At 31.9% G+C, this 23,863-nt stretch overlaps 1 protein-coding gene across 1 annotated transcript in view; it reads right to left on the reverse strand.

Moving 5' to 3' along the window:
• The window catches only part of LOC126890811 (mRNA-capping enzyme), a 144,624-nt gene extending 120,976 nt beyond the window's left edge, over window positions 1-23,648 (reverse strand). Inside the window, exon 1 of the mRNA XM_050660001.1 lies at window positions 23,241-23,648. Coding sequence (XP_050515958.1) covers window positions 23,241-23,432 — 192 coding nt within the window. The 5' untranslated portion in view covers window positions 23,433-23,648. The remainder of the gene's footprint in view (window positions 1-23,240) is intronic.
• Between the last annotated feature and the right edge of the window lie 215 nt (window positions 23,649-23,863).

A 23,863-nucleotide genomic window follows, 5' to 3' on the forward strand; every position in this document is an offset into this window, starting at 1 on the left:
TATATATAATACATAATATGTACGTTGTTTATACATACGTATGTATAGTCCGTCCGCTATAACTTTTCCCATGCGGTACGATTCATTTTCAATTAAATAAGTCAAAACATAAATTGAAACGAACGTCGATGTGTATGTGTATATACATTTTGTATACTGTATACCAGAGGTTCCCAATATGTGGTACATGTACCACTGGTGGTACATATCATTATTGGCGGTGGTACACAAGACACAGAAAAAATTAAAATAGTAGTACTTAGTAAGTATTGATAATACAATTTAAAAATATAGGTGGTACCAAAAATAATAAAAATAACTGTAGGTGGTACATCACTCAAAAAGGTTGAGAACCGCTGCTGTATACTATATACTACACATATCGGCGTACGTTTCACTTTCTGTTTTGACTTAATTTGATTGAAAATGAATCGTACCGCATGGGAAAAGTTATAGCGGACGGACTATACCTACCTACCATAAAAAGATAACAGAAAAAAATAAATCTTTCATTACGAGTCTCCCTCTCGGCATATAGAGTTTCGTCAAGTGATTTGCAGTGACGCTATTTTGATAAAACTTCGAAAATACAATTTAATAAAAGAAAATAATAGCACGGATAATCCGCAGCCCGGATAATCCGCACAAGGATAATCGGGGTTCTACTGTATATGAAAAACTTTCCATTTTGGATAGCAACAAGGGGCCAGGTCCAGATGGTCTTCCACCTTCTTTTCTTAAACACTTAAGCTTTTTAATGTTGTTCTGAAGCTATTTCCTCGTGGCATTTTTATAATGAACTATTTTAAATGGGAAATAAGCCACAATTTTACCAAAAAATGAATTTATTAACGTTTCGACGCCCAAGCCAGGTGTCGTTGTCAAAATACAAAATAATACTAAATAAACAAAAATGTTGTTGCTTAGTAAAAAATTCTTCTAATAATTTATTTGATCTGACTCATTTATATCGGCAATTCAGGCATGTATTATACATTTTAAAGTAGAAGACTTTAAAATGATATTGCCAATATTGATGAGTTGCGTTCCTGGGACGATTTTACTAAAAGATAGTTCATTCGATTACATGAAATCAACCCCAACTCAAGAATATCCGCCACAAAAAATCATATCATGTTATCTGTCTTTAAAAAGACAACCAAATGCAACGATGGCAGTAAAATTCTCGCGCTAGAGATTCCAAAGTAAATCACGAGGGAAAACCAGAAAAAAACCTCGTGATACTATCCCGACATCGTAAGTATTTGGACTTACATTTAGTTTACTCTCACAACTAATACCAAATTCTGACTTTAATGTATTATTTGCTATTTTAAATTATAAATAATATTAATAATACATAGATATTATATAAATAATACTAAAATATAAAATATGTACTAACTCGATGTTAATGACTTACTAATCGTGGTATTTTCTTTCTATTGACTTCCTCTTTTAGTATGGGTAACCACATCCTACAGCATTCTACCGAGGAATTTGCGACACAATTGTTTTCATTTAGCATAATTAGAGCCGCTTCTTTGATTTTTCTCTTTTTACTGTCTGTTTCTTTCAGGACTATTCTTGAATCTCTCCATTGAACTCTATGTTCATTATCCAATGCGTGTTGAATTTGATAGATCTCAAATATGTCCAAATCTTTTACCATTTTGCTGTAATCTTCCGTCCCGTTAGTGGTGACTCACCCTGTATACATTAAAGTCAGAATTTGGTATTAGTTTTGAGAGTAAACTAAATGTAAGCCCAAATACTTACGATGTCGGGATAGTATCACGAGGTTTTTTCCTGGTTTTCCCTCGTGATTTACTTTGGAATCTCTAGCGCGAGAATTTTACTGCCATCGTTGCATTTGGTTGTCTTTTTAAAGACAGATCACATGCTGATTTTTTGTGGCGGATATTCTTGAGTTGGGGTTGATTTCATGTAATCGAATGAACTATCTTTTAGTAAAGTCGTCCCAGGAATGCAACTCATCAATGTATAATACATGCCTGAATTGCCGATATAAATGAGTCGGATCAAATAAATTATTAGAAGAATTTTTTACTAAGCAACAACATTTTTGTGTATTTAGTATTATTTTGTATTTTGACAACGACACCCGACTTATAGTTTATTAAGCTTTTTACTTTCTAGACCTCTTTTTCACATTTTTAACCTGTCATTAAAGACAGGGATGTTCCCAGCCTACTGGAAAACTTACCCCCCCCCCCCCCTCCCAATACTAACTGGAGGTAAGTCTCAAGTGAACAATTATCGTCCGATTAGCATTCTGAGTTGTATTCCCAAAGTTTTTGAGAGCCTTGTTTGTGATTATTTGTTAGCAAGTTTAAAAGTCTGTTTTATCGACCAGCAATTTGGATTTCTCTCTAGCCGCTCCACCTTAATTTATTGACATTTACCGACTTCCTTATGGAATCTCTTGAAGAAGGCTTCCAGTTTCATGCTGTATACACAGACTTTACAAAGGCGTTTGACCGGGTAAATCACAAGATTTTAATCAATAAGTTGAGAAGTCTGGGTATCCAGGGTGAACCTTTAGAATGGTTGTTATCCTACCTATCTGAAAGAATACAAATAGTACGTGTTCAGAAATTTTAATCGTTTGAAATAAAATTACCTTCAGGAGTACCACAAGGGTCACATCTGGGACCCCGTCTATTCAATATCTATGTTAATGATATTGCCTCTTGTTTTTTTTCCGAATGTTTGCTGATGATTTAAAATTATATTTGAAAATCGAGAATGATATTGACTATCAAAAATTACAATCTGATTTTGGATCTGTTGAGCTATTGGTGTGATAGCAATGGAATGGAACTTAATGTTAAAAAAGTCACTTAATGGTTTTTGGTCGAAATAGGACTCCTATAAATCATATCTATACTATTAAGGATTGTCCTTTAGACTCTGTATCTCAGATAAAAGGCCTAGGTGTTGTGCTCGATTCCAGCTTATCCTACATCCCCCATATCTCATCTATTGTGTCAAAATCACTTCAACTTAACGATAAGGATCTCACAATGTTTTATAGTATACTACACTCCAATAATTTTGGTCCTCAATTATTGGAGAAAATTAGTCTCCATGTTCCCAGTAGATAAACAAGGCTAAATCAACCCTTTTACGTTAGACCCCATCGCCAGGGTTGTTTCGTTTTAAACATTTTGTTTATAAATGTTTTGTTTTAAACATGTGTATATGTTTAAAACACTTTTTGTTTAAAACAGTTTAAAGCATGCTTAAAACACTTAAATTAAACAAGTGGTTTTTTTTCATTGTCTTGATTAAAATAATAAATAAATAGGAAAAAAATTCTCAAATATGTACTTTATAAAAACTTTTAAACATACATATTATTTATTTATTACTAACCGGAACTTAACAAAAATTTGAAAACTTAAAACATTTTGCATACAAGAGTTAATAAATTTCTCAAAACTGTTCGTCTCACAGTAATCTTGTAATCTAAAATTATCAATCTGATATCTGATCAGTCACGTCATCACTAATGCAATTAAGCTATTTAAAACTTAAAACCAACTTGTCAGCTTTGACATTTTCTAGCCGATTACGTAGTTTGCAATGACAAACCGTATGTTGAGAAGAGTCTTTCTATGTTGGCTGACAATGCATTAGCTGTGTGGAGCTGTTGAGCAAGTTCCAATGCTGTAGTACATATTTATATTTTTCATAGAACGCCACCAAGTCTCTAGTACATATTACATTCTCAATTAAATGTTTAGATAACGTATATGGTTTAAAGGGTACACTGCCTGGTAATTAATAATAATTGAAAATGCTCCTGGATGATAATTTATAATGGATGGATGGTAAGTTTATTTCCACTAAAGGGCTTATCAAGCAAATTTGCCAAAAAATGAGCTGGGATCAAAGCCATTTCCATACGCTCCTTCGTATCATGTATAAAAATTCGCCAAATATGCATGTTTCAAAAAAATACTAAACACCACAAAATAACTTACAGTAGACGTTCTTGCAATAATAGCTAACTTGCAATGCGAATTTATGAATTTATAAATAGTAAGTCTGGGGTTCCCCCAGGCGATAGCTCCTAATTATTGCAATTGGTTTTCTTATCTTTTATGTTAAAGAAAAGTTCAAATCAAAATTATTAATATTATGTTTAAGAAAATATGATTTACACAATGTTTTTTTCTAAGTTTTATTTGTTCAAAACATACAATTTAAAATAAAAAACATGTATTTTAAACATGTTTTATTTGTTTAAAACATAAAATTTAAAAACAAAATTAAACATGATTAAAACAAAAAAAAAACATGTGTTTTGTATAAGATTAAAAAAACATGTTTTTTTTTCAACCCTGCCCATCGCACAAACTACGGACACAACTCATTCATGTCTAGAACACCAAGGTTTGCTAATCAATTTTCCCAAAGATTAGATTGTTAGAGTTTTCCAAAAGAATTTAAAGCTCATCTTAAAAGCTGTGTAATAGCTTGATGTCCTTGTGTTTTGTACATTTTTTGTTAATGTTTGTTATTTAATGTACCTAGTTTGTATGAATAAAATTTTTAAATTCAATGTAGGTTAGGTTAAAAATCTCCTGTGATATATTAATAATGTTTTTACTGTATTTTAATTGGGTGATTGCCCGTTGATAAATAAATAAATGTTGTACTTTTTTGCAGAACAATATAGAATTCTGATATATTTTTTTAGAAGTTAATTATAATGTAGAAAATCTTTTAATTTTTTTGCAAAAATGTGGGTTAGCCACATCGCTTTTTTATATTAGGAAGCAATGGTTGTTTTTGGCTTACTGATAGTAAGTAAACAAGAAGTCTTGATTATACTACTTTAACGAATGGATAACCGATAACATCAATAAATCAAAAACTTGTATTAAGAATTTAAATTGAATTGGGTACACTAAATATTCTACGCATTTAAAAGTTTGAAGGACTAATAATGTTATTTCTTCTATATCAGTAGAACCAGCAATAAAATCTTCAATTATATCATCTGCAGTCTTCAGGTTTACATAAAAATTATGATGTGTGGGGGGTAAAAACTGGATTCATTTCATTAGGTCAGCTTTTTTCTTCACATCAATTTTACAGCCATTCTGATATAGCCAATCACTCAAGTTAAGGACCAACAGCATTTCGTTTCTTTACATCTACTTTACTGAATTCATTCATTTTTGGAATATTGATACGAAATTTTAAGTGCCTTATTTTTTTCTAACTGGTCTTATGGTTTTCTAATGGTTTTAACTGCTTCTTTTGAGTGAGTCTACCCCTTTCTAAAAATTTTCAGAGTGCGAGTTGGATGCGTTTCTGCATGTACAACACCTAAATTTGTAGCTCCAGTACGGTATGTTTTGTTATTGCAAAACTATAATTTTTAATTTTAATCAAAACATACATTAAATTAAAATAAATTAATTTTGTCAGACAAAAAAGAGGGAGCGATCGTTGAATCTAACACCAGCTAGATGTCACTCTAGCGAGGTACAGTTTTGGCTACCATATTTGCTATCGTGACTTTATTGACAGCAGCTCTGAATAACGATGTAGTTGATTTTCGATTTCATTGCCTTAGATTTTTCAGCAATGATGTTCTTCTTCCACCAGTCTCAAGTTTACTTTGGATCTTTCCCTGAATGATCAGATGTAAAAGATCATATTTTTCATATTTACCATAATGTGAGCGAAGTATTTCAGTTTGCGTCTCTTTTTCAGATATTTTATTGACCAGTTGTGTTTGGTTAAGCTGTCTAAGGACCTCCTCATTTCTAATTCTGTCGACCTAGCTTATTTTTAGTAGTCGTCTATTTACCCACATCTCAAATGCTTCCAAGTGCTTAAGCATAGCCTCACTTAGAGCTAGGGCACGAGGATATCTATCCACTGATATATATCACGATATATATCATGATATATACCATGATATTTATATTATATATATATCGTGATATACAGGGTGTCCAGAAACTCTACCGACAAACGAAGACAGGAGATTCCTCAGATAATTTTAAGACAATTTAACCAAATTCACCTAGTCCGAAAATGCTTCCCAAGGGAGCTATGCTTGAGTTACAAATATGGGGAAAGTGACATCGTCCTTTAAAGGTGGGGAAGCGCGGAAAGACGCATGAAGATCCAGTGGAATACACTCACTTTTATTTCAACGTTAGTTATATTAGTGGAGTCAATGAAGGTTTTCACCTCCGATTTCGTTGAACCTCCATCGATTTTCATGAAAATTGGTAAGTATGTAGAGGATACCTCAAGAAACAAAGGTGACATGGTGCCAACTTGCGCTTTCACCCTGGGGGGGATGCCACCCCTTCTCGGGGGTGGAAATTATTTTATTAAAAATAATACCACTAATCGATAGAGGGACAAATTATAAGTAAAATTTGTTATATAAAGTTATTTCAATAAATCAATAGTTTTTGAGTTATTAAAGATCAAAAGTTCTGATTTTTCCTGAAAAAAATCCATGTTTTAAAGCAGTTTTTCATAAATAACTCAAAAACCATAAGTTTCTTCAAAAAAGTTGTTATTACCAAAATCGAAGATAATATAAAAATAAATAAGCCCCTTATTCGAAAAATCCTTTATTATATATACAAAGTGAGTTATATGCAATTGAATGTATATTTTTTTTCCGCGAGTACTCAAATCTTAGTATTCAAGCTTAAATAACAGGAAAACGATGCACTTTGCTAAATATAGATAATAAACATTTTAATAAAGTACTTAAAGGTAACTATCAAAAAGCTATATAAGAAGTCGATAGCATCAAAATTAAGCAAGTTATGATGGAAATAAGAGGACCCTTTCAGATTTTTTAGGGAAGAATGAAAAATGAAACATACGTCATTTCCACAAAAATTAAAATTTATAGTAACCCATTTAAAACTTTATTTATTTTAACATGAGTAATAACTTCAACAATTTTGACCGGTTTAGAATGCATATTTTTGAAAAAAAAATACGATTAAAAAAAATTAGAATTTTTCAAATTTTCGTGAATTTCATTTTCTTTTGATAATAACTCCAAAAATACTCGATATACTTAAAAATGGTAGAGAACAAAATTTTAGTTTTAACTTTATTTAAGCTTTTTCTTTTTTTAATATTTTTTTACGACAAAAAATAACCGAGATAGAAACATTTAAAACCTAAATTTTACTGCGAGAACCATGTAACCGGGGCCCTTTCACCTTGTATTTAAAAAAAAATAAAGGATTTAGAAAATTATGTTTAATACAGTGTTATAGAACTTTTACTTAGCTTTGTAATGGTTTATGGATAAATCTCATATTTCAAAATTTAACGGAGTTATTTTAAAAAAACCAATAACATTTTCTTTGAAAAAATTTTATAGCGGGGATTTTGTATGTATACAGGTTGTGGGAAGTCCAATTAGTCGTTTGTTGTAGGAGATACGAAAAAAGTTTATTTAGGTAAGATTGGGGCATAGATAATATCAGAATTTAAATACATTTCCAAATATACAGGGCCACCCATATTGACAGGGTGAAACAAAATTATCTTTTGTTTAATGGAACACCCTGTATATTTTTACATTTTTGGATTCTCCTCTATGTTTTATTTCTTAAAATATCAGGTTTTTTGATGTTATACGAAGTAGTTTAAAAGATAATTACGTTTTTATTTTCAAATTTCATAGCAATATTCACCCCCTGTATAATTGTAGTGATTTGACAACAGAAAATCAATTTATGTTTAAGTGATTTTTAATATAATCTATTATTGTTAAAAATTATTAATCTAGCAAAACGTTTAATTTTAGCTACTACAGGGTTGGTCGAAACTGAATGAGTGTTTTCTCAAAGTTTGAGAGTATGAGTTTTCTCAAACGGAGCAGCCTGTAATGAGCATTATAATGAAATGCTATTGTATGACACTTTATTATTTCCCACCCTGCCAGTGAGAACTGAATTTATTTTTGAAATCCCTAACTTTATGTCTTTAATTATTTTAAATATTGTAAACGATTAAAAAACAATCAAATTAAATTGAAATGAATAACCAGTGTATATCTTCCACATTTACTTCATATTTAACGTAGCCGGTACCATAACACTGCACAGATTATTATCCCTGTACAGCAACGATATACCATGAATGTGAATTCATACTTGAGAAATGTCCTATATCCAGTCTCACAAAAAAAAGGGATTCCTCAAACATAATATATATGCAAACAAAATCAGCCAAGGTGATTTGCGATATCTAATTAAAGACCCTACCACGTTGGTTTTGTTGAATATAGCATGGAAGCACGAAGATACTTTAGTGATAAGCGTATTTTTCGTAGTAGCTATAGTATGTTGTTTTATATTATATATTACCTATATTAAATTAGTTTTAGTATGTTTCGTTTATCTAAAAAAATGTAAAACAAACAAAAATTATGTTTTTCTTGTAGTTGTTTTTTCGTATAGATATTGTTTTATATTGTAGTAAATTGAATTTAGTTTTAGTATGTTCCGTTTGTTTGTAGAATTATATTTAATTAGATTTGCTTTAATTACTAAAATAAATAAATTTTCAATTATATTTTATGTATTTGTGGAAAAGGAAACCTAGCATTAGCGGCCACATTTCTATAACGGCCAGTTGTTTTCTATTTTTAGTGGCTGTTATTGTCAGGTTTTACTGTACCAATAATATTTTATTAAATTATGAAATATTATTTAAATAAAAAATTTATAAAGTTGATAAAAGAAAGTTTGCTTAGAATTTACTCCTCTATCTAATTATGGGGTTATTTTTAATAAAATAGTGTTCACCCATGAGAAGGGGTAACATCCACCCGCAGGATAAAAGCGCAAGTTGGTACCACATCATTTTTGTTTCTTGAGGTATCCTCTAACTACTTACCAATTTTCATGAAAATTGATGGAGGTTCAACGAAATCAGGGGTGAAAACCTTCAGTGACTGCCTTTTTGGAAATATAAAAGATTAATTTTTTTCGTGATTGTCGATTTGCTAATTTTCTGATTTTTGGTTGCTATAAGGTTTAAAAAATTAATAAAAATTATAAATCATGCACATAAATGTAAAAAAATATTTATTTTACTTAATTAAACGAGATTGCTTGAGCCAGAATGCTGAAATCTGCATTTTTATCATTAAAAAAAAGGTGGATTTCACCCCTAAAATGCAGAAAGCGCAACTTGGTGCCATATCACTTTTGTTTTTTAAAGTATCCTCTAACTAATCAACAATTTTCATGAAAATCGATGAAGCTTCAAAGAAATCGTGGGTGAAAACATTCAGTGACTACACTTTCAGAAATATAGAAGAATAAGGTTTTCGTGATTTTCGACTTGTTAATTTTCGGATTTTTGGTTGCTATAAGGTTTGAAAAATTAAAAAAAAATGTAATTCATGCACATAAATATAAAAAAAATATTTATTTTTCTTAATTAAACGAGATTACTTGCGCCATAATGCGGAAATCTGCATTTTTTACAATTTAAAAAGTAGGGGTGTATTACACCCCTAAAATGCAAAAGCGCAAGTTGATGCTATATATCTTTTATTGCTTGAGGTATCCTCTAACTACTTACCGATTTTCATGAAAATCGATGAAGGTTCAACAAAATAGGAAGTGAAAACTTACAGTGACTGCACTTTCAGAAATCTAAAAAATAATTTTTAAAAAAGGGGTGTATTTCACCCCTAAAATGCAAAAAGCACAAGTTGGCACTATGTCACCTTTGTTCCTTGAGGTATCCTTTAACCTCTCACCAATTTTTATGAAAATCGATGGAGGTTCAACGAAATCTGAGGTAATAACTCATATCCACCTTCATTGACTCCACTATATTATATTTTTTAAATATTATTTGTTAAAATTGGTCACAATATATATTTTTATTTACAGGTTTTTACTGGCGTTTCGATCTCTATATGCAAAGACCGTTTTCAAAGATATAAATAATGATATCTAACAATAAAACACTAACAACTTTTGTTTTAGTTACTTCCACAAAATGTATTTTTAAACTATGTAACTACAGCTGTTTTAGCAGAGTGTCTTTCTCAGGTGATTTATTTTACGATGTGTTTGCATTTTAAAGTCTCTAACTGAATAAGTTGAGAAGTGGGGAGCTATTTGTCTCAAGTTGGTTATTCAGAATTATATGTGTATTTTTCATTTTATTAATTTCCATAGATTCTAATATATTCAATGGGATTAAGGTCGCAATGATAAGGTGGTAGACGTAGAACTTTGACACCCAGTGCCGGTTTATCTACTGGGCGCTTGGGGCGGGCGCCCAGGGGCCCGGGCACCGGAGGGGCCCGTTCCTTTTAATTATAAAAAAATAAAGTCGCTAAATAATGTACATATTCTTTCTTTCTTCACGCCTATACACAGTGCCGTAGCCTAGCCCCACAGGGTCCCCGTGTCAGTGTTTGCGGCGAGGCCCTTTTCCAAAAACTACAGAAAGTTGTCAGAGTTCGCCATCCCTCTCTCGTCGTTTCCCCATTACTGGGGATCGTGATTTCTTCCAATATTCCTAACAATGTTTCTCCATTGATCTCTATCTTCAGCTGCTCTAAGAGCTTCGCAGAATGAGTTTCCAGCTGAATGCTTTATTTGGTCAGACCATCTAGTTGGTGATTGTCCTCATGATCTTCTCCCCGGAACGTTCCCAGAAACTGTCGTCACCTCTGCGAACCACGTGACCAAAGAATTGCAGAATTCGTTGCAGACATATTGTGGACAGCCTTTTTTTAATATTAAGTTGGTTTAGAATGGAAACGTTTGTCCTATGAGCTGTCCAAGGTATGCGCAGCATTCTTCTCCAGCACCACATCCCAAAGGCATCAATTTTTTGGCGCTCGCATGCGCGAAGAGTCCAAGTCTCTGCTCCGTATAGAAGTATTGAGAATACAAGGGCATTCACCAGTCTCATCTTGATATTTTGAGAGATAGATCTGTCTTTACAAACTTTAGTTAGGCGACTCATCGCATTTTTTGCCATACCAATACGTCTCCGAACTTCTGCTTCACAGTTACCATAGTTAGTTATACTAGACCCGAGATAGACAAAGGTTTTTACTATCTGGTATGCCTGTAACATGTTAGTCAGTTGAATAGTGTCGAATCTGTCGACCACCATTATTTCGCCACCAGATTTCGCCATGTCATTGATTAAAAACTACCCAGGTAGTGGGTAAAAACTGTGTAGGTTATTAATCAATGGCCATGTTTCGAATTGTATCCAAAATATTCGCACAAACGGAGTTTTTTAGTTTCTAATAATTTCGTATTGAATTGTGGGGCTTAAATAATAATTTATCTTACTTTTCGGCATTAAAATAAGTTCTTTTAAAATAGGAACAAAATAGGTCCTTTTAAAATAGTTAAACGAAAGACAAAAATAGATATACATAAATCTAATTTATAGATAAAGAATAGATTATTCTCGAAAATGCCAATACCCAAACAATAGGTACACACTCTTTCAAACATTCAAAAGTAAAGCGATTACAAAAATTGCAATTTGGCATTATACACTGGCCTCTAAGGCTAGCACTCCACTTGCGATTTGTAGTCGCAACGACAAAAAAATCACTGTCGCAGAAAATCTAGAATCTAGAAAATTAGTCGCTGTTTTCAGAATCGCGAATTGAATGCTACAAGGATGTAACATCAGCTTTTAGATGTTTTTTTAATCTAGAGATAAAGAAGAAGGCAAGACGTCAATTAATACTTTATGCGAGAAACATAAAAACGATGTTGATGAAACCAAAGAGAACTTGCATAATGAAATTACCCATTTTGTAACGTTATGCCAAAATTTGAATAATACAATTTATAAAAAATTTGATTTTTCCAGGATGTAAAAGTAACTTTTCCCAATATTTTAACTTTATTGCAAATTTATTTGACGATACCAATTTCTAATGCGTCAGGCGAGCGGTCTTTTTCGGCTTTATAAAGAATAAAAAAATATTTAAGGTCAAAAATTTAGGTTAAGAAAACCTAGACGCATGATCACTATTGTATAGAGAATGAAGAAATGGAGAAACTGAATTGTGATAATATTATATGGCAGTTTGCCAATGCCAAGTCAAGAAAAAAAGTGATCTAATTTTTGTCTTTATGTTTTTTTTAGAATATCTTTTTTTGCTTCTCATGTGTTGTTTTTTGGAACTTTTTGTTTGTTATTTATATTTTTAAATTTATTTTTTGGATTATTTTTTGGCTATTCTTCTTGCTTGTTTAAAAAATATATTTCATGGATTTTACAATAAACCTTTATAGTTAATGCATGTGTTTTCTTGTTAAAAAACTGACAACGAATAACAATGGAGGGGGCCCCTATACCTACAGCGCCCAGGGCCCAAAGTTAGGTTAAACCGGCACTGTTGACACCCTAATCTTTTGCAGTTTCATCCACAGCGTATTTCAGATATTCCATTTTCCTTAACCGTGCAATGTCAAGTAGCTGAATTTTGAGCATTGATTCTTCGTTTGCAATTTTCTGTAAGCCATTCTTGGATTCTCCCTTTCCGCCATGCGGTCGTCGGTAATTGTTCTAGTCTGCAGCTATGATATGGCGCATTGTCCATAACAACCACAGACCCAGGTTCTAATTTTGGTAAGATTCTCTTAAACAATTGCTCAAATACTTCGGAAGTCGTTTCTTCATGATAATCTCCTGTTTTTCTTGACCTTGACTCAAATAGAAGCAAACCATCATCAAGAAATCCTGCATCACTTCCTATATGGGTAATAATTAAACGCCGTCCCTTTCCTGATGGAGCTTTCAATCCTGTAGACCAGCCTTCTATAAATGCTTCGCGTTTACTTTTGATATTTAAATCTTGCCAAACTTGTCCAACTGTATGACGTCTCTTTTGCGGCTTTTCATTTTTGGAATCAAAATCAGAATTTGGCTGTCTTCTCTTGGAACAACTTGGTTGTTCGTCCATTGTATTTTAATAATCACAGAATATAACTAAAAATTCACTATAAAACGATAAACTCCAATCACACTCAGTTTAATCACCACAAACTTCAACTGCACAAAATATAATCACAAAATGCAACACATGCACTACCACCAGAAGCAGAATATTACTGAAAATTTACTATAAAACGATAAACTCCAATAACACTCAGTTTAATCACCACAAAAATGCAACATATGCACTACCGCCAGAAGCAGAATATGATTAAAAATTCACTATAAAACGATAAACTCCAATACCACTCAGTTTAATCACCACAAACTTCAACTGCACAAAATGCAACACATGCACTACCACCAGAAGCAGAATATTACTAAAAATTCACTATAAAACGATAAACTCCAATAACACTCAGTTTAATCACCATACACTTCAACTTCGCAAAATATAATCACAAAATGCAACACATGCACTACCACCAGAAGCAGAATATGACTAAAAATTCACTTTAAAATAAGTACATAAACTTATACCACACAAATTAAATCTAATCACAAAATACAACGATCCAACTCCCGCTAGAAACGCCAGTGAAAATGAACGCATATTATATGAAACCTTAGAATATAAAATAAACCAGGAAGGAGTACAATGCGAAACGACTTCGAGCCAGGAAGGAGGTTGCAAATGGCGATCAGCTGTCAGATTTGCTTTCTATCTCCAGTGACGTACCTTTGAAAGAGGGAAGAAAAGAAATTCTTAACGATTTTATTACATCTTTTATGTTAAACAAACAGCTATAGATCAAGAAAAAATACGTATTAATATAATATTTTGTTGAAAAGTCAGTTAAATAACATTTTATTATACAAATAACTTCAGTTAATTGATTGCATATACAGGAGCTTTACCCGATGGTACGCCTATGCACACAGCTGATCCAATACACAAACACCTTCTACCTCGTTGACAAAAACTTATGAGTCATCCACAGACGTTCAAGATGGCCGGTTCCGCTAGAAATTTTAGGTGTTGTTGATATATGGCAGACTCCTTCCTGTTTTTTTATATTCTAAGTATGAAACATATTGGAAGTTTGTTGCCGCGAACAAACTGGTTTTTTGTGGATTTCTTGTTTTATAGCTTGTGGCCGGCTGTGAGGGAACTCTGCAATATTTTGTAAGTTGCCAAATCATGTTTTTTTGGTATTTTTATGACAGTAATAATCGTTGCGTGAGCTGCGTCTAACAATTCAGGTTCTGTATGGCATGACCACAGCTTAGAAAACGCAACAGCAGTGACACACTAGTAGGCGGGAAAAGTTCGCGCACTATTACTGCGCAGATCGTCGGCCATTTTGTGCGTAGTACCAGACAATGTAGAAAATCGACAGTGTTGCCGATTTGTACATAATTATCAGATTTACTTAACTTTTATGACATTCATATTTTTTAACATAATTTTATACGTATGCCTGTGGGAATTATGTCAATAATTGGGACATAACACAAAATATTGACGATGAATGGCGATTGTATTGTTAATCTTTTGCATAAATTCCAGAAATTATTCAAAAAGAATCTCTTACGGGCAATAAAGTTGGTGACATCGGCAACACTGATGAACCAACACATCACATCACCACTGAGATGTACTACGCGAAAAATGGCGACCCTGTACTTTTCAACTTCAAAGGCGGCATCAGGGAGTGTCCTTGCTGGTTTCGTTTATTATGCTGTGGCATGACCATAAATGCTTCTTGTGAACAACAATCGGCTGCACTGTATGACAGCCGGTGTAAGTTTTCTATAGAGAAGCACAAATAAATGTAGTAATTATACATTCTATGATTTCTTATGAGGAAACGCAAATTGAACAGGTAGTTTTCGTGGGCCGCTGTGTAAATTTAAATTTGAGGATATTCCGCATTTAAACAATGAATCACTTTCCCGATATTCGTAAAAAAAGCATAGAGCTCTTTAAAGATGGCGTTTTGTAATTAGTTTTTCGTAAATACCTCCAAAACGCTTCTCGTTAGAAAAACGAAAATTGGTACGCATATTTATCTTCCTGAGATAAATCGATTCCATCCATTTCGAATTTCTAGTATCGGTCATAGGCGTCCGTTTTGGGTAGGGCAACATTTATTTTATCGCATAAATTTTTTTTCTTTAAAATCTAAGCATTTTTGACTCTGGAATATTAATTTGTGAGATATTCTAGTTCTAAAAGGTACTCTTGCTTTAAGTCGGTAAGACACACTGTTTTCTAGAAAAATGGATTTGAAAATTTTTCGTCTCTTGAATTTGAAAAAAAAATTTAAAAATATAAACGGTGTATTATACCAACTTAAAGCAAAAGTAACTTTTAGTACTAGAATACCTCATAATTTAATAACCTAATGTCAAAAATGCTTAAAGATTAAAGACAAAATAGTTATGCGATAAAATACCCGTTGACCTTCCCAAAACCGATGCATATGACCGGTACTAGATATTCGCAATTAATGAAATCGATTCGTCTCTGGAATATAATTAATCGTATAAGTTTTCGTTTTTCTAAATAGTTTCTTTTTTAATTTTTTTTTTTATTCAAAAATCGAAAAATTTTTAAACTGATTTTTCTAGAAAACAGTGTATCCTATCGACTTAAAGCAAGAGTACCTTTTACTACGAAAATACCTCACAATTTAATAATCCAGAGTCAAAAATGCTTAAAAATTAAAGACAAAAAAGTTATGTGATAAAGTAACTGTTGCCCTACCCAAAACGAACGCCTATGATCGGTACCAGAAATTTACGATGGATGGAATAGATTTATCTCTGATAAATAGAAGCGTTCCAGATATTTTTAAGAAAAACTAATTACCAGACGCCATCTTCAAATAGCTCTAGCTCCCTTAGGAAGCATTTTTTTACTAGGTGAATTGGGTTAAATTATCTTAAAATTATCTAAAGAATCTCCTGACTTCGTTTGTCGGTAGAGTTTTTACACACCCTGTATATCAGTATTTTATTTCATACTAATTTTTACATAAGGTTGAAAAGCGGCAACATCGCAACTGCGTTGACTTGCCTTCTAACAGGAATTCTCTGAGTTGTATCTAGCCCGTCCAGGGCCTTATTTTTCGCCTCATACAGGGTCATGTATCGCCTCATTTTTTGGCAAACCTACTGGACCATCGCTTTTTGTGAGACAGACTTACTGCCGAACAAAGAGAACAGGCTTATGAATATTTAAATTCAATCAACACAGATTTTGTTCCATTTGTAATGGCCCTAACTTCGAAGTCTAAACCTTTTTCGTCTTTCATGTATGGTCCAAATTTCAAAAAAACATGTCCATTATTACGGTGGAAGTCTGTTGCAATCGCTGAATCTGCTTGGCCTGATAAAAACGTATTTTTTCTACGAGCGTGCAAAAATGTCTACTTTCGCGCACGCATTTTAGTTTAGAAAGTTTCACTTTTCCGCACGCGTGTTACTTTTCCGCACGCGGTTTTTACTTTTCCGCACGCGTGTTAATTTAGATATGTTAATATGGCCTTAAAGTAATTATAATACATGCAATAAACTAATATTTACATATTATTTACTAATTTATTTCAAATATATCTTATTGTGTTCCTGTTTTAATGAAATTAACGCGGCAATTCGATGAAATAATAGTATATTGTGCAACAAGTGCAGAAAGGTACTAATTTCTCACGAGTTTGAAAAGTTGCGGTACGAGCGCAAGCGAGTGCCGCAATTCAAACGAGTGAGAAATTACCTTTCTGCACGTGTTTCACACTATACTTTTTCTACAAGCACAGTTTTTCCTAAAAATAAAAATCACAATTTCCAAACGACGATTAATTATAATAGGTACCTATGTGATAAATTTTAAACTGTAGGTATTTAATTAATACCTACTAATCAATTTAAATTCCTTAAACCTAAATAAATTGCACAGAAATCAGTTAAAAAATTAATGCACTGCCTTAATTTGTTTAAATTTAAACAATTATTACACATTATTGACATTCTATTTATGCAGTCACGGATTTACACAAAACCTACTTCATTCGACGTCTCTTGCACAGGTTGCTAAATCCTTATTGGTTATTTGATAATTATAAAATGTTTAATAAGAATAAAATTGTAAAATAAAACAGTTGTAACATCCATAATTTAGTTTCTATGCTATAGTTAAATATAATAATTGTCTTATAGGTTATATATTTGTCTAAAGTTTAACCACGGATGTAAACAGAATATAACGTTACTCAGAATGCGGTAGTCCACGGATGTAAACAGAATATAACGTTACTCAGAATGAGGTAGTCAACTGTGCCGAAAAGAACTTTGCGGCACAGAAACGTCACTTTGCGGCACAGAAACGTCACTTTTCTGCACACTAATGTCAAATATCTTATACTGTGAGAAAATATCAAGTTTGCTAACATAAAACCGTGCAGAAAAGTGCACTTTGAATAGTGGTTGTAGAAAAAATTATTTTGACATAATATTCGAAAGTCAAATCGGTAGACAATAACAGTCGTTTTGAATCATCGTCATGGAAGCCAAGATCGTCGTCATGCTAACTAATTATATTGAAAGTTTGGTTTTGACAACCTTGACAACTCCCGCTTCGCGTCGTTCGGCAAACTGCAGTCGCGTGCGGAAAAGAATGACTTTCTGCACTTGTTAGGAAAATAACTGTCTCGAACGAATTAACCAATTACTTGCAGCAGTAGCCTCAACAGCAGGCATTGAAAGGTACTTTTCAAGCTTTGGACTTGTGCATTCCAAATTATGAAATAATTTAGCAACCGAAAAGGCTGCTAAACTTGTATTCATGTTTAAATATTTAAACAGTTCTTCATACCAAAAACATGACAATTTGGAATGGATTTGGCCTGGAGAAGAAACTGAAAGAAGGGAAAATGAAGCAGTAGAATTAAGTCTTGGGTACTTTACTGGTTTTGATTCCGACACTTTGGATGTTGAACCATCATCTTAATTAATTTTCTAAATTTTGATTTTGTTTTTTAAATGTTCAGAATTTTGAGTTTTTTTGGAAAAATAGAAATACCTATATGTTTAAGTTAATATTTTCAATATATTTAGATAATTTAGTTGTTACTTGGATACTCGTATCATTTTGTTTTCTGTTTATGTAACATAGGTACTACCATACATATGTTTATATTTTTGTATTTTTCATTTAAGTAAAAATATATGTTTTATACTGTTACATTCTACATTTAGAGTCTTATTTTGGTCAATTTAGTTTCTCTATTGAAATGTTTTCCAAAAAATATCATAGATATCATATAAATATCACATTTTGGATATATCTATATCGGATATTATATCATATATATCCGATATTTTGATATTATTTATACAGTATGTCCCTGTAAGTTGTATCCATATGGAAAACTTTTTTATTATCAATTTTACAGAAAAAAGTTATTCTTTATAAAAAGCTCTGCATGTTCCAAAACCTAAGATTTAGCCATCAAATATCAATTTTTTTGAATATTATAGGAGGTATGTCAAAAAGTTTGAATTTCACTCAAGAGTAAAGTAGCTTTATTTTTCACAATATTGAAAATTGCTATTATGAAAAGTTGTTTGGAATTAAAAACTATATTCTAATATGCAATTACATCCTTCTAATTGAAAAAAATTTTTTTTTGGAAAATTATGGATAACTAACTTTATTTTCAGTTATTTCAATTCTGATAACTCTTTTATTATTAATTTTACGAAAAAAAGTGATTCTTAATAAAAAGGTCTGGATGATCTAAAACCTACAATACAACTATCTTATATGAAATTTTATTAATTTTATACGAGGTATGTCAAAAAAGATAAATTTTTAGATCAAAAGTAAAGTACCTTCATAGTTCAGAATATTTCAATTAAAGGATGTAATTACATAATGAAACATAGTTTTTAATTCTAAATAACTTTTCATAATAACAATTTTTGCTATTGTGAAAAATAAACGTATTTTACTCTTGAGCGAAATTCATATTTTTTGACATACCTCGTATAAAATTGGTAAAATTTAACATAAGATGGTTGTATTTAAGGTTTTAGACCAGGCAGAACTTTTTATTAAGAATCACTTTTTTTCGTAAAATTAATAATAAAAGAGTTATCTGAATTAAAATAACTGAAAATAATGTTAGTTATCCAAAATTTTTCAAAAAAAAATTTTTCAGTTAGAAGGATGTAATTGCATACTAGAATATAGTTTTTAATTCCAAACAACTTTTCCTGATAGCAATTTTCAATATTGTGAAAAATAATGCTACTTTACTCTTGAGTGAAATTCAAACTTTTTGATATACCTTGTATAATATTCAAAAAATTTGATATTTGATGGTTAAATTTTAGGTTTTGGACCAAGCAGAGCTTTTTATGAAGAATAACTTTTTTTCGTAAAATTAATAATAAAAAAGTTTTCCATATGGATACAACTTACAGGGACATACTGTATAAATATCATGGATATATTATATGACCGGTACTAGAAATTCTCGCAATTAATGAAATCGATTCGTCTCTGGAATATAATTAATCCTATAAGTTTTCGTTTTTCTAAATAGTTTCTTTTTTAATTTTTTTTTAATTCAAAAAACGAAAAATTTTTAAACTGATTTTTCTAGAAAACAGTGTATCCTATCGACTTAAAGCAAGAGTACCTTTTACTACTAAAATACCTCACAATTTAATAATCTAGAGTCAAAAATGCTTAAAAATTAAAGACAAAAAAGTTATGTGATAAAGTAACTGTTGCCCTACCCAAAACGAACGCCTATGACCGGTACTAGAAATTCACGATGGATGGAATAGATCTATCTCTGGAAGAAAAATACGTATAAAAATTTTTGTTTCTCTAAATAGAAGCGTTCCAGATATATTTAAGAAAAACTAATTACCAGACGCCATCTTCAAATAGCTCTAGCTCCCCTAGGAAGCATTTTTTACTAGGTGAATTGGGTTAAATTATCTTAAAATTATCTAAAGAATCTCCTGACTTCGTTTGTCGGTAGAGTTTTTGGACACCCTGTATATCAGTATTTTATTTCATACTAATTTTTACATAAGAAGGTTAAAAAGCGGCAACATCGCAACTGCGTTGACTTGCCTTCTAACAGGAATTCTCTGAGTTGTATCTAGCCCGTCCAGGGCCTTATTTTTCGCCTCATACAGGGTCATGTATCGCCTCATTTTTTGGCAAACCTACTGGACCATCGCTTTTTGTGAGAAAGACTTACTGCCGAACAAAGAGAACAGGCTTATGAATATTTAAATTCAATCAACACAGATTTTGTTCCATTTGTAATGGCCCTAACTTCGAAGTCTAAACCTTTTTCGTCGTTCATGTATGGTCCAAATTTCAAAAAAATATGTCCAATATTACGGTGGAAGTCTGTTGGAATTGCTGAATCTGCTTGGCCTGATAAAACATATTTCTCGAACGAATTAACCAATTACTTACAGCAGTAGCCTCAACAGCAGGCATTGAAAGGTGCTTTTCAAGCTTTGGACTTGTGCATTCCAAATTATGAAATAATTTAGGAACCGAAAAGGCTGCTAAACTTGTATTCATGTTTAAATATTTAAACAGTTCTTCATACCAAAAACATGACAATTTGGAATGGATTTGGCCTGAAGAAGAAACTGAAAGAAGGGAAAATGAAGCGGCAGAATTAAATCTTGGGTGCTTTACTGGTTTTGATTCCGACACTTTGGATGTTGAACCATCATCTTGATTAATTTTCTAAATTTTGATTTTGTTTTTTAAATGTTCAGAATTTTGAGTTTTTTTGGAAAAATAGAAATACCTATATGTTTAAGTTAATGTTTTCAATATTTTTAGATAATTTAGTTGTTACTTGGATACTCATATCATTTTGTTTTCTGTTTATGTAACATAGGTACTACCATACATAAACTTACGTGCATAGAAATCGGCCCACCTAAAATTTTTGTCATATTTTAAGTCTTGTATTTCCTAAACCTGTTGGCCGATTTAAGTGATTTTTTTAATATGTTATAGCCTTATTCTTCAACAATATCGCTGTAATAATATTATTGCTAAACAGGTAAGTGTTATTTTATACCGGGTGTAACAATGATAGTGTGTTTTTTCCTCAAAGTTCGGAACACCCTGTGGAATATTCTAGCGTATATAAAATATTGAAATTAAAACTCAACTGTAGCTTTAGGCTTTCTTAACATTTTGCTTTCTGATTCATTCGCTTACGTTGGATAATAAAAAAGTTAGGTATTTTAACAACTAGCAACGTTCTTCATCAATACAGGGTGTTTCTAAATAAGTGCGACAAACTTTAAGGGGAAATTCTGCATGAAAAATAATGACCGTTTCATTTATAAACATATGTCCGCAATGTTTCGTTTTTGAGATACAGGATGTTGAATTTTTTTTTACAAACTGACGATTTATTTACTGCTCTAAAACCGGTTGAGATATGCAAATGAAATTTGGTGGGTTTTAAGAGGTAGTTATTGCGCATATGTGACATACAATTAAGGATTTTATATTCACCATTGGCGTGCATACGGGTCATATTACTTGGTCATATTTCCCGTATGCACGCCAATGGTGAATATAAAATTCTTAACTGTATGTACTCAAACCTACCCAATTTCATTTGTATATCTCATACGGTTTTAGAGCAATAAATAAATCGTCAGATTGTACGAACAAATTCAACATCCCGTATTTCTGAAACGAAGCATTTGCAAACATATGATTATAAATTTAACGGTCATTATTTTTCATGCAGAATTACCCCTTAAAGTTTGTCGCACTTATTTAGAAACACCCTGTATTGATGAAGAACGTTGCTAGTTGTTAAAATACCTAACATTTTTATTATCCAACATAAGCGAATGAATCAAAAAGCAAAATGTTAAGAAAGCCTAAGGCTACAGTTGAGTTTTAATTTCAATATTTTATATACACTAGAATATTCCACAGGGTGTTCCGAACTTTGAGGAATAAACACGCTATCATTGTTACACCCGGTATAAAATAACACTTACCTGTTTAGCAATAATATTATTACAGCGATATTGTTAAAGAATAAGGCTATAACATATTAAAAAATCACTTAAATCGGCCAACAGGTTTAGGAAATACGAGACTTCAAAAATGACTTCACGATTACATTACAGAACGGAAGTGATTAATAGGCTGTACTACACACAATACAAGAATTTTTAAATAGTCACGTCTTTTTTAAACAATGCTAAGACAGTTTGACATAAATAAAGAAAAAGGAATACAGACAGGTGTCTGTTCTTTCCGATAAGCTGAGACGGTCGCTCTGGCTGCCGCCGTGTGCATGAATCGTTTTTACTATTGTACTTATGTGTTCAAATTACACAAATACACATTATCTCTGAAATATTATTTGGCCTACATACATTTTTATTTGATAAAATTGTTAAATTGTTTATTTGTTAAATTTTTGTCTGATGAAAATCGGTCCGGGTTAGCCGGACTTCCGGGTTATCGGGGGCCGACTTATCGGGGTTCCACTGTAGTATAGAAGTAGAAAGTTTGCATAAATATTTTGTATAACTAATTTTGGTCAATTATGTATTGCATGGAGTTAGGCAATTTTCTCTTTTTTAAATTTTGTTCAAAAGTTTTTTGTCTCTCCTGTAAAATTTTCAATTTGTGACTTAGGCAATTTGCGGTTTAGACCGACGATATGTGAACTTTAAATAGTGAGGTTTTGTTTTTTATATTATTTTAAGTACTTAAAAATTATTATTGTATATAAGGTAACTCAGACATTAATTTAATACAATGTGAAAAACTTTATTAACACTTTCAAGTTCGCCAACATGATTCCTGTGTTCATCCTATTATCAATCTGGTGCCACCGACACAGCTACCGTGTTTACATTTCAATAATTTTCCAATGACTGTAAAAAAGTGGCACATGAGGCAAATATTAGATATTGGCCCGAAGCTGAAACTGTTAATATTAAATTTCAACAATATTTATATCATTTCATCTGTTGACTAAAGACGATAAAGATAGCACGAGACAGATCACCAGACAGCCGAAGAAGTATAGGAAGGCCAAGGAAGAGATGGAGTGACAACCTGGATATCTGATGAGGAGGCACTGAAGATGGAACAGGCGCGAGCCGATTAAGGAAGCAAGAAGAAGAACTGTTGACTAAGTGTAAATGCTCTTTTTTAAAATAGAATTTACCTTTTTAGATTTGGCTATATCAAACACCATTTTTGGGTGAAATCGGTTCTCGGGTGGTACTTGGTCGTCAAAATCCGAACTCAATGGTGTTTTTAGAGCCATAAATTTATCCGCAATGAGATTTTCTGATTTCCTAGGACAATGCAGCCATCTGGGAGGTACAGGACCCGGATTTCTTTTTGGTTTGCTCATTTTTAAAACTTTCTTTCTGAAGTTACTTTTAATCAGTGTTTTAAATACCTTACGATAAATACATTATTATAATTATTGTTGTTAAGTATCAATATGTTTTATCATCAACTGTTTTCTGTTTTACTTTTAATTCTAAATTTAAACTTATTTATCGTAAAATGGTAAAATATAAATTTTCACTAAAAAAAAGTCAGAACAGTGGCATACCATATTTTGCCAATGTCAAAGTCAATTTCTTCTTTTTCACGAACACCTTCCCATATGACGCATCAGCATCATACACATTTCGCCGTGTAGTGATTAGATGTAGCAACACTGTTGAGCTGTTAAATAGAGGGCCAATTTATAGATATACAGGGTGAAACAAAATGGCTGGTCAAAACTTAAATCACATATATTCTGGGACCAAAAATAGTTCTATTGAACCTAAC

This window comes from Diabrotica virgifera, chromosome 8 (genome assembly GCF_917563875.1).
Source record: "Diabrotica virgifera virgifera chromosome 8, PGI_DIABVI_V3a".
NCBI lineage: Eukaryota > Metazoa > Arthropoda > Insecta > Coleoptera > Chrysomelidae > Diabrotica > Diabrotica virgifera.